Source organism: Tinamus guttatus, unplaced genomic scaffold (assembly GCF_059628265.1).
Source record: "Tinamus guttatus ecotype Peru unplaced genomic scaffold, ASM5962826v1 Tinamus_guttatus_pri_ptg000166l, whole genome shotgun sequence".
NCBI lineage: Eukaryota > Metazoa > Chordata > Aves > Tinamiformes > Tinamidae > Tinamus > Tinamus guttatus.
Window position 1 is genome coordinate 103,266 of NW_028288700.1, and position 15,570 is coordinate 118,835.

The 15,570-nt window shown below is 64.3% G+C and overlaps 1 protein-coding gene across 7 annotated transcripts; it reads right to left on the reverse strand.

Moving 5' to 3' along the window:
• Positions 1-373: 373 nt before the first annotated feature.
• On the reverse strand, positions 374-15,252 carry PCBP2 (poly(rC) binding protein 2). 7 transcript variants are annotated; one of them, XM_088522809.1, is made up of 16 exons: positions 15,232-15,237; positions 13,086-13,201; positions 12,805-12,828; positions 12,693-12,725; positions 12,354-12,470; positions 11,402-11,533; positions 10,338-10,466; positions 8,940-9,014; positions 7,888-7,971; positions 7,596-7,652; positions 6,647-6,688; positions 5,868-5,940; positions 5,509-5,547; positions 4,931-4,983; positions 4,544-4,713; positions 3,540-3,858 (listed from the first exon to the last, which is right to left on the reverse strand). In XM_088522809.1, the coding sequence occupies exons 2-16, from the start codon at positions 13,152-13,154 to the stop codon at positions 3,540-3,542; spliced, it is 1,416 nt and encodes a 471-aa protein (XP_088378935.1). In that variant the 5' UTR covers positions 13,155-13,201; positions 15,232-15,237. The 7 variants fall into 7 exon arrangements, with proteins under 7 accessions (XP_088378934.1, XP_088378931.1, XP_088378930.1 ...); XM_088522808.1 differs by lacking the exons at positions 3,540-3,858; positions 7,596-7,652 and adding an exon at positions 374-503 and having other exon boundaries at positions 15,232-15,250; XM_088522807.1 differs by lacking the exon at positions 7,596-7,652 and having other exon boundaries at positions 15,232-15,252.
• Between the last annotated feature and the right edge of the window lie 318 nt (positions 15,253-15,570).

A 15,570-nucleotide genomic window follows, 5' to 3' on the forward strand; every position in this document is an offset into this window, starting at 1 on the left:
AAAAATTTTTTCTTTTCTTTTTTTTTGTGTTTTTTTTTTCCTTTTTGTTTTCCTGACGTTACAGAACTAAACTGAAATGTTTCTCTTCCACTCTTACATTTCATGACAAAAAAAAAAATAAGGGGAAAAAAATCCCAAAACAACAAACTTCATGAGCCGAAAATGGGAGCGGGGGGGAGACAAGGGGGTGGGAAGGAGAAAAAGATGGAAAAAAATATAGAAGCTTTTATAAAACTAAGATTTTGGGGGCTCAGCGTTTGCCGAGCGGAGGAATTAAAATGCTGCAATTTAAGAAAAAATAAACGGAAGAAGGGACTGAAATAACCCCCCCCACCCCCAAAAAGAGAGGAAATCAACCCAAAAATAACAACAACGTCGTGAGTGGCCGCGTGGAGGAACCGAAAAATGTACAAACTAGTTAAAACGTGGGGCCGCCGGCGCCGCTCGAGGGGCCGCTCCGCACGGCCTAGCTGCTGCCCATGCCCCCGGTCTCCGAGGAGAGCCTGCAAGGAAAAGAGCCGTGAGAGCGGGAATGGCGGGAATGGGAGCGGGAATGGGAGCGGGGAAAGAGCCGTGAGAGCGGGAATGACGGGAATGACGGGAACGGGAATGACGGGAACGGGAGCGGGAAGAGAGCCGTGAGAGCGGGAATGGGAGCGGGAATGACGGGAACGAGAGCGGGAAGAGAGCCGTGAGAGCGGGAATGGGAGCGGGAAGAGAGCCGTGAGAGCGGGAATGGGAGCGGGAATGGCGGGAATGACGGGAATGGGAGCGGGGAAAGAGCCGTGAGAGCGGGAACGGGAGCGGGAATGACGGGAATGGGAGCCGTGAGAGCGGGAACGGCGGGAATGGGAGCGGGGAAAGAGCCGTGAGAACGGGAATGGGAGCGGGAATGACAGGAATGGGAGCGGGAAGAGAGCCGTGAGAGCGGGAATGGGAGCGGGAATGACAGGAATGGGAGCGGGAAGAGAGCCGTGAGAGCGGGAATGGGAGCGGGAATGACAGGAATGGGAGCGGGAAGAGAGCCGTGAGAGCGGGAATGGGAGCGGGAATGACGGGAATGGGAGCGGGAATGACGGGAATGGGAGCGGGAATGACGGGAATGGAGCGGGAAGAGAGCCGTGAGAGCGGGAATGGGAGCGGGAAGAGAGCCGTGAGAGCGGGAATGGGAGCGGGAATGACTGGGAATGAGCAGGAACGACCGGGAAAGAGCAGGAACTAGTGGGAACGGGAGCGGGGAACGGGAAAAGAGCCGTGAGAGCGGGAACGAGAGTGGGAACGGGAGCAGGAAGGAGCAGGGAAAAGAGCCGTGAGCACCAGAACGAGAGCGGGGAAAGAGCGGGAATGAGCCCGTGAGCGCGGGAAGGAGCGGGAATGAGCGGGAAGGAGCAGGGAAAAGAGCCTGCGAGCGCCGGAATGAGAGCGGGAACGAGCGGGAATGAGCGGGGAAAAGAGCCCGTGAGCACGGGAAGGAGCGGGAATGAGAGTGGGAACGAGCAGGGAAAAGAGCCTGTGAGCGTGGGAATGACTGGGAATGAGAGCGGGAATGAGAGTGGGGAAAAGAGCCGTGAGCACCGGAATGAGAGTGGGAATGAGCGGGGAAAGGAGCCCGTGAGCGCGGGGAACGAGCGGAGACGACTGTGGGAAAACGGGATTTAGGGGGGAAACGGGGTGACTCGGGGGGGGGGGAACGGGGCGATCCGGGGATGGGGGGGGAGGAACGGGGTGATCCGGGGGGAAGGTGGAGGCTGGAGGGGTCAGGAGGGCTCCGGGGGCACAGGACGGTGTCCCCCCCCCAGGACAATCGTCATTGTCCCTGTCCCCCGCCCAGGTCAGCACAAGCCCCAGTGGGGGATGCGGCCGGGGGGGGGGTCACGGGGATGGGGGGGGCTCAGGGTGCAAGGGGGGGGGGGGGGGAAGGGGGGGGGGTCCTTAGAGTGATAACAGCAAAGGGGGAAAAGCGGGAGGGGGGCAGAGATTCCAAGAGGGAAGAGGGACGAGGGCCGGGGGGGGGGACACCCCAACAGCAGCATAAATGGGGGGGGGAGGGGGGGGGGACATTGGGGGGGACAGGGGACACGGGGCAGATGGGACACTGGGGGGGGACATTGGGGGGGGACATTGCAGGAAGGGGGGGACAGGGGACATTTTGGGGGGAACAGGGGACATTGGGGGGGGCAGCACGGAGCAAGCAGGGGCTCCCCCTCCCCCCCCCCGCCGCACACAGCCCCGCCCCCCGGCTGGCCCCGCCCCCGGCTGGCCCCGCCCCCTTGGCCGGCCCCGCCCCGGGGCGGGCACAGACGCAGACTGTCACCAAGTGTCACCGCGGCAGCTTTATTACAGGTACAGACACGAGAGACAGCCCGGGAACAGCCGGGAACAGCCGCACAACAGCCCCACAACAGCCCCACGGACCCCGGGGGACGGGAGGGATCCCCCAGCCCCAAACGGGCTGCCAAAAACGGGGTCGATGTCACCGGGATTAATGATAAAAAAGGAAGCGGCGGCTGCGAGCGGAACCGAGTGGGGAAAAACGGGGAAAAAGGGGAAAACGGGGAAAAAGGGAAAAACGAGGCCCGGCCCTGGCCAAGGAACGGGAGGGAGGGAAAAGGAGGGTCCTCCCCAAAACGGAGCTGGGGGAAGCGGCACAGGGAGGAGCCGGGAAGGAGAGCGGGAAGGAGGAGAGAGCTCCAAAAGAGGGAAAACACAACGGAAAAGGGAAAGGGGGGAGGAAGGGGGGAAAGGGGAAAAAAGGGGGGAAAAGAGGGAGGAAGGGGGAAAAGGGAAAGGGAAAAGATGGGAGGAAGAGGGAAAAAGGGAAAGGGAAAAGATGGGAGGAAGAGGGAAAAAGGGAAAGGGAAAAGATGGGAGGAAGAGGGAAAAAGGGAAAGGGAAAAGATGGGAGGAAGAGGGAAAAAGGGAAAAGGGGAAAGGGGGGGAAAGGGGGAGGAAGAGGAGGAGGGAAAAAGGGAAAGGAAATAAAAGAAAAAAGAATATAAGGATAAAACGACAAGGAAAAATAAAAAGGGAAAAAGCATGGAAAAAGGGAAAAGGAAAGCACAAAGAGGGAAAAGACAGTAAAAAAGGAAAGAAAAAAAAGGAAAAAGGATAAATATTTAAAAAGGAAGAACCATGGGGAAAAATATAGAAAAGGAGAAAAATGACAAAAAGGGAAGAGAAGAATCACAAAAAATGGAAAAAAAACAAGTGGAAAAGAAGAAATCAGCAAAAAGGAAAGAAGTGGAAAAAGAAAATCAGAAAAGAGAGGGAAAAATCAGAAAGAAAGAGGGAGGGAGGGAGAAAAACCAGAGAGAAGAGGGGGAGAAAAAAACAGAAAGAAAAAGGAGAGGGAAGAAAATCAGAAAGAAAGAGAGAGGGAGGGAGAAAAACCAGAAAGAAAAGGGGGGAAAAAAAAACAGAGAGAAAAGAGGGAGAAAATCAGAAAAAGGGGGGAAAATTGGAGGAAAAAAAAAAAAAAGAGGGGAAAAAAATAATCCGAGAGCCCAGAAGCCGTGGGGAAGGGCCGGGGCCGGAGCCCCTCAGTAGGGCGAGAACCTGGGCTTGTCCCCCTTGAGTTTGTTAGTGGCGGCGCCCGGCGCGGCGGCGGCGGCGGCTGCGGTGGCCTTAGCGGCGGACACGACATTTAGCGCCAGGAGAGGGACGGGTTTCATGGCAAGCAGGCTGGAGACACAGGGAACGCCGGGAGCGGGGCCGGGGGGGTCGGCGGCGGCGCCCGCGGCGGCGGCCGAGGAGGAGGAAGAAGAAGAAGGGGTGGAGGGTTGAGAGAGGCTGGTGCTGAGGTGGTGGTCAGGGATCGCGGCCGAGGCTGCCTGGGAGGAGGGTTTAGCGCTTTCTAGACTGTAACAGAGGAGAAAAACAAGGGAAAAACAAAAAAAAACGGCAAAAGGGCGGGGGAAACAAAAACGGGGGAGAGGAGGAACAAACAGAAAAAAAAAAAGGGAGAAAAACTGGGTGGGTGGGTGGGAAACGCCACGGGGAGCGGGAAGCGCCACGGGGAGCGGGGAGGGAAGCGGGAGGCTCCAAGCGCGGAGAGGCGACGGGACCCCCCGGAATTCCCGGCTTGGCTCCGGGCGGGATGAGGGTGGGGGGCGGCGGGTCACGCTGCTCCGGGCGGAATTCCCGCTTCCGGAAGGCTCTGGGAAGGCGCTCGGCGCACGCTCCGAATATCCCCCCCCGTTCCCGGCCGTCGCGGAGATTCCCGGAGCGGCGAGCGAGCCGCGCGGAGCGTCCGGCCGTGCCGGCCACCTCGGAAAAACAGCCGTTTTCCCGGAAAAACACCGAGGAGCCGCAAGGCGTCCGAGCGGCGCCGCGGCCCTGCGGGACAACGCGGCCGAAGCCTCTCGGCGTTCCCCACGGATCATCCCGAGCTCCCAAAGCCGCGGATCTACCAGCACAGCGGAGCGCGGGGCGGCCCCGGAGCCTTTCCCACGGTTACGACACACGGGGGGACACGGGGAGGGGGAAGGTGCGGGAAAACCGGGAATACCGGGCGGGAAGAGCGTGCGGCGGCGGCGGCACGTACCTGACATTGATTAGATACTGGGCCAGGCTGATGCTGGCGGCCGAGCCCGTGATGGTGACCTGGCGGTCGGTGGAGCCCTCCACGGGGTTGGCGATCTTGATCTGCGCCCCCGACATCTGGCGGATCTCGTTGATCTTGGCGCCCTGGCGCCCGATGATGCAGCCGATCAGCTGCGGAGCGGGAGCGTTAGCGGGAAAACGGGAGAATCCCGGCGGCGGGAATGGGAAAGGGACGGGAGCGGGAGTCGGGAGCCTTCGCGCATCCCACCCGGACACCCCATCCCGTGGATCCCGCCAGGAGCCTTTGCGCATCCCACCCGGCCGCCCCATCCCGTGGATCCCGCCGGGAAGGGGCGGAGGCCGCGGCGTTCCCGATCCCGGTACTCACATCGTTTGGAATGGTGAGTTCGTGGGAGGTGGTTTGAGCGGAGGCGTCCAAACCTGCCGAGAGACGCGGGGAAGCGGCGGCGGCTCAGCGGGAATTCCGGCATTCCGCTCGCCGCCCGCTCCGAGGAAACCCTCGGAACGCCGAGGGACAGCAGAGCGAGCCGTGAGGTCAATCCGGATCCCGCCCGGCTCCCCCCGGATCCGCTCGGATCCCTAGGGAAGCGGCTGCCGGCACCGGAGCACCCCGAGCGGATCCCTCCTTGTCCCCAAGATGGGGGGTGACACGGGGAGGGACAAGAGCCAGGAGCCCCCCAGGACAAAGCCAGAAGAGCCAGAGTTGGGCGGGGACACCAAAAAAAGGCCCAAACGGGTAAAACGGCGCCCTGGGAACGGGCACAAGGAGCCGGGGGGCTCCGGAAGCCGAGCGCTCCCGGGATTCCTAAGGGAACGCCGCGCTCCGAGTGCTGCTCTCCGCTGTCCAGAGCCACAACCAGGGCATGGCCCCCCCGCGGCCCCCCCGGCAGCGGGATTCAGGCACAACACAGAAAACTGGGAGATTTTGGGCGTTTTCGGCATTACCCCAATAGCCTTTCACCTCTGCAGAGCTGGAGTCAAGGCCTGTTAAGATACAAGCGACAATGAGTCCGGGCCGCCTCGGAAAAGGGGATTTGGAGCCTCCAAAAAAGGGATTTTCCAGCCGTTCTGGCGCATCGAAATCCGCTAAATTCCATGGCCAATTTGGGAGCCGCCGGAAAGGGGCAGCGAAGGCGGCGCCGGCCGGGGCTCTCCGGGAGGAGGAGGATGGCGAGGAAGGAGAGCGGAGCGGCACCGGAGGCGTCGCGACCCGGAACGCGTTACCTGCCCGCCTGGATTTACGTTTTTAGCCCGGATTTGGGGTAAAAGGGGTCGGTTTGGAGCGCGCGCGGGAGCTTCCGTACCGCTGAATCCAGTGTTGCCATGAGACATCGGGAAGTGCGACTGTTGCATCGCCAACTGGTGCAGCTTGGTCAGCTGGAGGGGACAGAGAACACGGAGCGCGTCAGGCGCTTCCGGGCGGCCGGAATCGCGCGCGGCCACGCGGGAGCGCCGGGATGGAGCGGATACGGGAGCGGGGGGAACGTCTGCCCGAGGAGCCGTGAGGAGCAGGGAACGCCGGGAACGGAGCTGGAATGGGAACAGCCTTTCCCAAATCCTGGGATGGGCTCCCTGGAACAGCCTTTCCCAAATCCTCGGCTCCCTGGAGCATTCCCGGCCATGCTGGGGGGGACAAGGGACAAGGAAGGCGCCCGACAGCTCCCACGGGAGCACGGCCGGCGCTTCCCATTCCCGCAGGCTGGAATCAGCCCGCGCGGGATGCTCCCCGCTCCGCTTCCCTGCGGCCAGGGAACACGATCCCGATGTCCCCCCGTGTCCCCCGCGTCCCCTCCCGCCCGGGAAGCTGGAGCTCGTGTGAAATGCCAGGCTGGGAAGGGAGGGAAGGGGAAAAAGGTGGGAAAAAAAAGGGAAAAATAAAAAAAATGAAATAAAACAAAGGCAGGGAAGCGTCGGAAAGGAGGGATCTGAGCGGATAAAGCGGCGAGTTTTTTGGGGGGGAGCTCGGAGCGGCTCCAGTGGAGGAAGCGCGGAGAAAATTTTTGGAAGAGGGAAGGGAAGGGGGGAAAAAAAATAAATAAAAAGGGGGGGATTTGGAGACAAGAAGTTGAAAATCAAAACTTACATCTGGCTGTGGAATGGCATACTGTCCTTGAATGGTATAGGCCTACAAAAAGGAGGAAAACAGTCCTATTAACAACCATCGGACAGTCACCCAGGGACAGACAGATTTCAACGAGCCAGGAAGTCAGAGCCGAGGTCGGAGAGTTCTCCGGGACGAGGGAAGCGGGGCAAGGAGAGGCAGGGACGGATAAGGCTGCAATGAGCACCTTTTTGGGGGATTTTGTGCGGATTCTAGACAGGCGCTGGCTCGAATTTGGGTGGCGCTTGCAGGGGGCGGGAGTGGAGTTTGTGGCGCCGTCCCCCCCAAAAAATACAACAAAAATGAAACAAAAGAGACGTTTTTGGCGGGCAAACAGAACGGCTGGGGTCTTGATGATGATGTTATGGTGCGGTGGAGTCCGGCAGCGCTTCCGAGCGAGCCCGTCCCGCCCCATCCCGGCCGCCCCCCGGGAAAGGGGCCGGCTCCGCCGCCCGCCGGAGCTCCCGGCTTTTATTCCTTCAATCCCCCCAACCCATCCCGAAAAACAACAAAAATGAGGAAAAAAAAAAAAACGAAATGAAATAAAGAGAATCCCGCTCCGTGCGCTCCGCTCCGTCACTCCGCACGCCTAGGGAACGACACCGGGCAAGCGAGAGGCAATGCTGGCTACCGAGGCTGGACCAACGAGAGGCATTTCGGGAATACCGGGGGGGGGGGGGGGCGCGGAGGAGGCCGGAGCCTGCCAAAAACCTGGAGCTTTCGGAGGGACAGGGATGTCCCCGGAGCCTCGGAGGCCTCCGGAGCTACCCGGAAAAAGGCTGGGAGAGGAGGAGGAGGATGGGGCGGGGGGGGCCTGGCTGGCTAAAGGCTGCTGGAAAAGGGGGGGCCGGGCAGTGGGGGTGGGAGAGGAAGGGGACAAGGGGGGGGACGAGGGGACGTGGGGGGGTACACAGCCTCACTTCCAGGTCACCGGAAGAACTGCTGGCCTTGGCCCGAGGTCGTTGCCATGCAGAGGCTGCCGGGCGGCCTGCGTGAGGAGAGGTTGGTGGGCTCAGAGTCCAGGTCCCCGTGGGACGGGAGTCCACAGCACAAAAACCAAAAAAATAAAACGAAAGGAAAGAAAAAAAAAAAATAGAAAACCGAAATAAAAATGCCGCCGGGATGGGGTGCGGGAGGGGGGGACGGGGGGAATGCCACCCTTGTTGGCAGTCTCGGAGAGGCCAAGGATTGAGCGGGCCGTGGAGACTGAGGTCCCCTCTCACCTCCTGAGGTGGTCCCTCCAGGTCAGAGTTGAGGCACATGGATGGGGTGTGGGGGTAGCTCGCACTGCCGCTGCTGTACCTGTCCTGTGGATAAATTAGAGGGCTTCAGTCTCCAGGGCTGGCAATCCGGACACCCTTCCGCTAGCGCCGCATCCGCATGAGCTCGGCTGCTTTTTCGGGGGGTTTTTGGGGGGTTTCCTCAAGCTGAGGCTGCTCTGCAGTCGCCTCTGGGCGCCGAGGTGGGAACGGGCGGGAGGGGGGCGGGAAAAGCAGGAAAACGGGGGGGCGGGAAGAGTCGGGAAAGGGCAGGAGAAGGTGCGTGGCCGTGGGAAGCTCCTCACTGCTCTAAGGGGGAGGGCGGCTCGCTCCGGAGCCGATCCCGGCGTTCCGAGCGGCCGGAGAAGCGGGCGGGAAGCGGGGTCGGGTCGGGGGGAGGAGGAGAAGGCGGGGAGGGCAGACGGGGGCGGGGGGGACGCGGGGACAGCGGGGCGGCCGTCCCGGGGGGGACACGGAGCGGGACGGAGCCTCCCGCTGCCCGGCCCCGCGCGCGGCGCCGGGGGGACGTCCCGGGTCCCCCGGGAACGCCGGGGCGGGAAGGAGCCTCCCTGCGCCGGGGGGTCTCCACAGCGGAGCGGGATCCCGCGGGATCCCGCCACGGCCTCTCGCTCCGCAGCGGCACTCGGCACCGGCGCATCCCGCGGGAATTGCCTCCGGCCCAGCTCGGCAAAGCGGATCCCAAGCGACCCGGCGGCTGCTCCTGCCTGACACCCCCCTCGGGGCGGCCTGGGCCTCTCCGTGTCCCCAAAACGAGGCACGGGACCCCCCAAACCCTCTGGGGACGGTCACCCTCACCGGGACCACCGGAGGTGGCTCCGGAGGGAGGAGCCGGCGGCGGATTTGGGAATCACGGACTCGACCGGCGGCCGCTCGCTCCGGGTGCCGGTGACACCCCCTGTCCCCAAACGACGCCCGGGAGGCGGCGCAGCAGCGGGTGACGCGCGCGGGCGGTGGCAGCTCGGCGGGTGTCCCCCGTGTCCCCGCGCTGTCCTTACCTGGCCGCCGGCGAAGATGACGGGCGAGCTCGAGGGCTTGGGCCGGTACGGGATGGTGACGCCCTTCGGGGGGGACTGGGGACAGCGGGACGAGGGGTGAGACACCGAGCAGCACCCACGGGCCCTCCCGCCACCCCGGGGGGACTGCGTGGGGACAACGGGACACCCCGGGATGTCCCCTGCGCTGGGGACACTGTGTGGGGACAACGGGACATGCCGGGATGTCCCCTGCGCTGGGGACACCGAGTGGGGACAGTGGGACATGCCAGGATGTCCCCTGCGCTGGGGACACTAGGACACCCTGGGATGTTCCCTGCGTTGCGGACACTGCTTGGGGACAGCAGGACACCCTGGAACATCCTCTGCATTGGGGACACTGGGTGGGGACAGCAGGACACCCTGGAATGTCCTTTGTATTTGGGACACTGGGTGGGGACAGCAGGACACCCCAGGATGTCCCCTGCACTGGGGACAGCGGGACACCCTGGGATGTCCCCTGTGTTGGGGACACTGGGTGGGACAGCAGGACACCCTGAAACATGCTCTGCATTGGGGACACTGCATGGGGACAGCAGGACACCCTGGGATGTTCCCTGCGTTGGGGACACTGGGTGGGGACAGCGGGACACCCCAGGATGTCCCCTGCACTGGGGACATGGCATGGGGACAGCAGGACACCCCCACTGGATGTCCACATGCTGGGGGTCGGTGACACTGCTTAGGGACAGCAGAACGTTCCTACTGAATGCTCGGGGACACTGCTTGGGGACAGCAGGACATTCCCATGGGATACCCCATGCTGGGGGTTGGTGACACTGTTCCAGAACAGTAGGATGCTCCAGGATGTCCCCATGCAGGGAGTTTGGGGATACTGCTCAGGGACAGCAGGACATTCCCATGGGATGCCCCATGCTGCGGGTTGGTGACACTGCTCAGGGACAGCAGGACATTCCCATGGGATACCCCATGCTGGGGGTTGGTGACACTGTTCCAGAACAGTAGGATGCTCCAGGATGTCCCCATGCAGGGAGTTTGGGGATACTGCTCAGGGACAGCAGGACATTCCCATGGGACGCCCCATGCTGGGGGCTGGTGACACTGCTCAGGGACAGCAGGACATTCCAGGATGTCCCCATGCTGGGAGGCTGGGGACGCTGTTTGGGGACAGCAGGACATTCCCGTGGGACACCCCATGCTGTGGGTTGGTGACACTGCTTGGAGACAGCAGGACATTCCCACGGGACGCCCCATGCTGGGGTTGGTGACACTGCTTGGGGACACCCCCATTCCAGGCAACCCGCCCGGCCACCGCTCTAAGGAAGTGGCTCCCCGGGGGCTCCCAGCAGCTCCCTTCCCTCATCCCGTGATCCCGCGATCCCGCCGTGATCCCGCGCCCACCTCCAGCATGACGACGCAGATCTGCTTGACGCACTCGATGATGGACTGGGGGATGCCGGCGATGGTGATGGCGCGCTCCGTGGAGTTGGGCAGCATGTCCCCGGCCACCTGCACCTGCGCGCCGGTGCTCTGCAAGCCGCGAACGGCACGGTCAGCGCGGCGCGGCCCGGCGGGAACGCCGCGAACGGCACGGTCAGCGCGGCGCGGCCCGGCGGGAACGCCGGAGCGGGAACCGGGACAGCCTCCCCTGAGCCCCATCCCGGCAGGAATGCCGCAGCGGGAACCGGGAGCCCCATCCCGGCGGGAATGCCAGAGTGGGAACCGGAGCAGCCTCCCCTGAGCCCCGTCCCGGTGGGAACACTGCGAGCCCGGAGCGGGAACCGGGACAGCCTCCCCTGAGCCCCATCCCGGCAGGAATGCCGGAGCAGGAACTGGAGCAGCCCCCCCGAGTCCCATCCCGGCGGGAACACCAGAGCGGGAACCAGGAGCCCCATCCCGGTGGGAACGCCACAGCGGGAACCGGGAGCCCCATCCCGGCGGGAACGCCACAGCGGGAACCGGGACAGCCTCCCCGAGCCCCCATCCCAGTAGGGGATGGCCCCCTGCTATCCCAGTGCAGCCGGTGGGGTGAACCCACCGGTGCCAAGGGGCTGGTTTTGGGGAAGCTGCTGGCGCAGGAGGCGCTGGAGCCTCCGGAAAACTTGGGAAGGAGGAGCTGGGAGAGCGGGGCTGGAGCGGGCAGGGGTTTGGGATTGTGGGAAGCGCCGCCGCGTCCCGCTCGGGGCTCCCCGGAGGCTCCGGCAGCTCCGGTCGGACGAGCTCGGGATGACGGGACAAAAGGAGGTGCCAGAGCCACCTCCTCCCAGGATCCCGCTGCTCCCAAACGTCTCCCTGCCGGAATGCCGCGCGTTCCCAGGGCTGAGTGGGAAGAGCCCAGGGCTTTGCCAGCCTCCCGGGGCGGGAATGGGAGCTGGGAGGGGACAGGGACATCCCGGTGCGCTGAGAACAGGAGGGCCGTGACGGAGGCGGCGCCGTCCCCGGGGTGTCCCCGGGGTGTCACCCACCTCCCGGATCTCCTTGATCTTGCAGCCGCCCTTCCCGATGAGGGATCCGCACTGGCTGGCCGGGACCACGAGGCGCAGGGTGACCGGGGGCCGGCTGGCGGCCGTGCTGTTGGTCATGGAGCTGCTGATGTCCTGCGGGGAGAGCCGGGCTCGGAACGGGGGAATGAACCCCCTTTTCAGCCCAAAAAGGGGGCTGGAGGCCTGGGCCTCCCTTTGGGGAGGGGGAGGCCGCGAGCTCCCCTGGAGCTTCCCGTGGGATGGGGGGATCCAAGGCGGAGCAGCTCTGGAGCAGGTTAGAGCGCTGCTCCGGGGAGCTGATCCCGCATCCCAGCGGCTCCGGCACCTCCCAAGGAATTTAATAGCGGGAGGGAAGCGGAACGCACGCGCTGCCGGAGCGGGAGCGCTCGGAGCGCGTCGGGATGCGGCGTCCGGGCGGCTCCAGGCTCCACGGCGAGGACAGGGGACTCGGGATGGCATCAGGATGGGCCCCAAATCCCACAGGAGCAGAGGGCATCGGGATTCACCCTGCCCAGCCAGGAGAGCCGGCGCTTCCCAAAGGGATCGGAGCTGGATGAGCTCCCCCACAGCAGCTTTAACGCCAGAATTCCGGTTATCCGGGATTGAGATCCCGGATCAGCCAAGTTGGAGGCAGCTCCACGCGGCAGCGCCCCAACGTGTCCCCCTTGGGAAGGGGGGACAGGGCCACCCTGCGCGGGGACCGCGTGGGGACAGGAAAATCCAGCAGGAAAATCCCAGCGGCCAGGGAGGCCACCACCCCGGAAGCCCCAAAAAGGCCGTTTCTGAGCCCAAACAGCAGCCCCGGCCCCGCTGCCTGGACCTCGGCCCCGCGCGACGCGGGACAAAGAGCGGAGAGAGCAGCGGGGCGGGAAAGCGGCGTTCCCGGAGCGCGGAATGCCTGGAATTCCGGGCGGGGGGGGGGGGGCGCACGCACCTCTTCCAGTTTGTCAATGATCATGGCAAACGCTTTGAAGATGGCGTTGGTGGGGCCGGCCAGCGTGATGATCCGCTCGGGACAGTTCCCTTCGGAGATGTTGATGCGCGCTCCGCTCTGCGGGACACGGCGCCGTCAGGGCCCGGCCCCGGGCGGGAATCCCGGCCGGAATCCCGGCGGGAATGGCCGCGTGCCGGGCGCGCTCCCGGCAGCCATCTTAGCCTCCTCGGCTTCCTGCGCCACCTCGGACTACATTTCCCAGCATGCCCGGGGCGGCCCCGCCGATTCCTTGGATTTCCCCCCCGCCATTCCCGGGATTTGGGGCCCCCCGGCACTCACCTCCTCGCGCATCTTCTTCACGGACTCCCCTTTCTGCAGGGAGAGAGGGGACAGCGTTAGGGACGGGGACGCGCGCGGAGGGGACGGGGGGGACGCGCGCACACGCACTCACCTTCCCAATGATGCTGCCGACCTCCTGGAACGGGAGGGAAAAGCGGATGTTAGGAATGCTCAATGCAACCCCTGCCAGGGCTCGGGGAGCCACACACCACGTTTTGGGGGGAAAAACGCTCATTTTGAAGCCCAAATGGGTCTCTGACCCCCCCACGCATCCCGATTCCCCGTTGGAGTCGCTCCTCCCCATCCCAACGCGGAGGCTTTGGGACACAAAGCGCCGGGAGCCGCGGGGCAGCGGACGCGTTCCCGGCGCTCCGGAGGCGCCCGCGCTCCCACCTTTCCGTGCATGAGCAGCCGGATGGTGAGCGTGACGTTGAGGCCTCCCTCGATGACGCCGGTGTCCATGGCGAGCGGCGCCGGGATCCGCGCTCGGATCGGTGCTCGCGGAGAAGCTACGGACAACGGGGGGGGTCAGGGGCTTTTCCGACCCTTCCCGCCCCCCCGGACGGCTCCGCGTGGAGCCGAGTCCTTCCCAAGGGATATTATCCCTCTCCAGAGCCCCCCCGGGGTGGCCGCTTCCCTCTCCCGGAGCGGCTTCTTCATGGAAAAATCCCACAAGGCTCTGACCATCCCAGAGGGATTTCTACTTTCAGCTCCCGGGATTTGCCTCTACTTGAGGGGAAAACGCTTAAATCTCCCTAAAAAAATCACCCTCCGCAGGCCCACGTGGGAAGCTGGGCCCGGGATCCGGAGAGGAGCGATCCTGCTCCGTAAAAATCGCCTTTTCCGAGGCCTTTAGCCGCGTTTCCGAGCGGATCCGCTCGGAGCCGGCAGGGCCACGTGAGGGGCGATCGGGTTTCCAGCACCCCGGGAGCTGCAAAACAACCCGGCCGGGGCCGAGAAATTCCCAAAAAACCCGGATTTGGCCCCGTTTCGGCGAGCGCCGCGTTCCCTCGCCTGGCTGCGCGGCGCCGCGTCCAAGTTTAACCGAATCCGGGGGGAAGAAAAGAAGGAATCGGCGGGAAAGGGCAGCGGGATTAAGCGCCCGGGAGCCGGTGCCAAGGGGCTGTTTTTGGGGAAGCTGCTGGCGCAGGAGGCGCCGGAGCCTCCGGAAAACTCGGGAAGGAGGAGCTGGAGCGGGAGGTGTTTGGGAATTGCGGGAAGCGCCGCTGCGTCCCGCTCGGGGCTCCTGGAGGCTCCGGCAGCTCCGGTCGGACGAGCTCGGGATGACGGGACAAAAGGAGGCGCCGGAGCCGCCTCCTCCCAGGATCCCGCTGCTCCCAAACGTCTCCCGGCCGGAATGCCGCGCGTTCCCGGCACCGGGAACGAACCCGGAGCCCCCGTTCCGGAGCGGGATCCCGGCTCCGGACGCGGCTCGTTCCTCGTGGGGGGAGGATCCGGCTGCTCCGATGCGTCCCGGAGCCCCCATCCCTAAGGAATGCAGGGGGGGGGTCCGGGCTCCAAATGGGGCCCATTCCCGAAAAACATAAAATAAAAAAAATATATAAAAATATAAATAAAAAAATAATAAAAAACAACTCTGGGATTGGGAAACTCGGCTCCAATCTGGGCCGTCCCGACGGGATGGAGGCCCCAAAACGGGTCGGTGCTGGGGGGGGGGGGGATTTTGGGGATCCCAAAACCGGGATCAAGACCCAAAACCACCCGGGGGGGAGGGGGGGCCAAAAACAGCTCCCGAAATCCCAAAACCGTCCCGGAAACTTTTCCCTTTTCCTTTTTTTTCCTTTTCTTTTTTTAAAAAATTTGGAACGTGGGGAGGGAAAATCGCGGTTCCCGATTCGGGGAACTCCAAACTGCGCCGGTTTGGGGAAAAGAGAGAAAAAAAAAATAAAAAAAAAAGCTAAAACAAAAGAATTGAAAAAAGAAGAAGGAAATCGCTAAAGGGCCGCGGCGGCCCCGGCCCGGGATGGCGGCGCCGGCCGGAGATGGCGGCTCGGAACCGGGCCAGGCCGGGGGGGCCCTTCCGGGAAGGGGGGGGCCGCTCCGCCACGGGGCGAGCGCAAAAAACGGGGGAAAAAACGGCAAAAAAGGGGGGGAAACACAAAAAGAGCGGTAAAAAATAACGAAAAGAAGCAAAAAAGGACGGGGATTTTTTTAAAAATGAAGGGAAATATTAACCCCCCCCCGCGTGGGGGGGGGCGGCGCCATGTGACGCACGCGGTGCCCCCCCTCCCCCCCCCCCGCGCGCTCGGTACCGGGAGGGGGGCGGGGGGGGAGGGGAGGGCGCCCCCCGCGGCCGCCGTTGGCGCCGCCGCCGCCGCCGGGCCGCGCTAGGCCGCGCTAGGCCGCGCCGCGCGCTAGGCCGCGGCCTGGGCCCGGGCGCCGCCCGCGCGGCGGGGCCCGCCGCGAACCGCGCGGGGAGCGGGGGGAAAACCCCCGGAACGCGATTTTGGGGCGATTCGGGGTATTTTTTTCCCCCGATTTTTTTTTTTTTTTTTTTCCAAGCGGGGTTGGGGCCTACCTGCGGCGGCGGCGGCGGGAGGAGGAGGAGGAGGAGGAGGAGGAGGAGGGAGGGGGGGGGGCGGCGGCCGCGGCGGGAGGCGGCGGCGGCGGCGGGAGCTGCTCGGGCGGCGGCCGCGGCGGCTCTGGGAGGGGGCGCCGGGGAGCGGCCCGCTTTCAACCCCGCCCCGACCCGGAAGCGGACGCGGCGGCACCAGCGAGGCGCGGCGGGGCGGGGGGTAGAGCGGCGCCCGCCTCCTGCCGCGGCTGGCCCCGCCCCCTGGCGCGCGCGCGCGTGCGCGGAGAGGCCGCCGCCACCAGCGAGAGGAGCCCGCGCGCGCTAGAGCGGCCGCCGCGCGCC

Coding starts and splice junctions, on each gene's coding strand:
- PCBP2 (XM_088522809.1), bottom strand. CDS start 13,154: ATGGACACCGGCGTCATCGAGGGAGGCCTCAACGTCACGCTCACCATC. Junction 11,534..12,353: donor TCATTGACAAACTGGAAGAG/GTGCGTGCGCCC, acceptor CTCTCCCCGCAG/GACATCAGCAGCTCCATGAC. Junction 9,015..10,337: donor TCTGCGTCGTCATGCTGGAG/GTGGGCGCGGGA, acceptor CGCTGTCCCCAG/TCCCCCCCGAAGGGCGTCAC.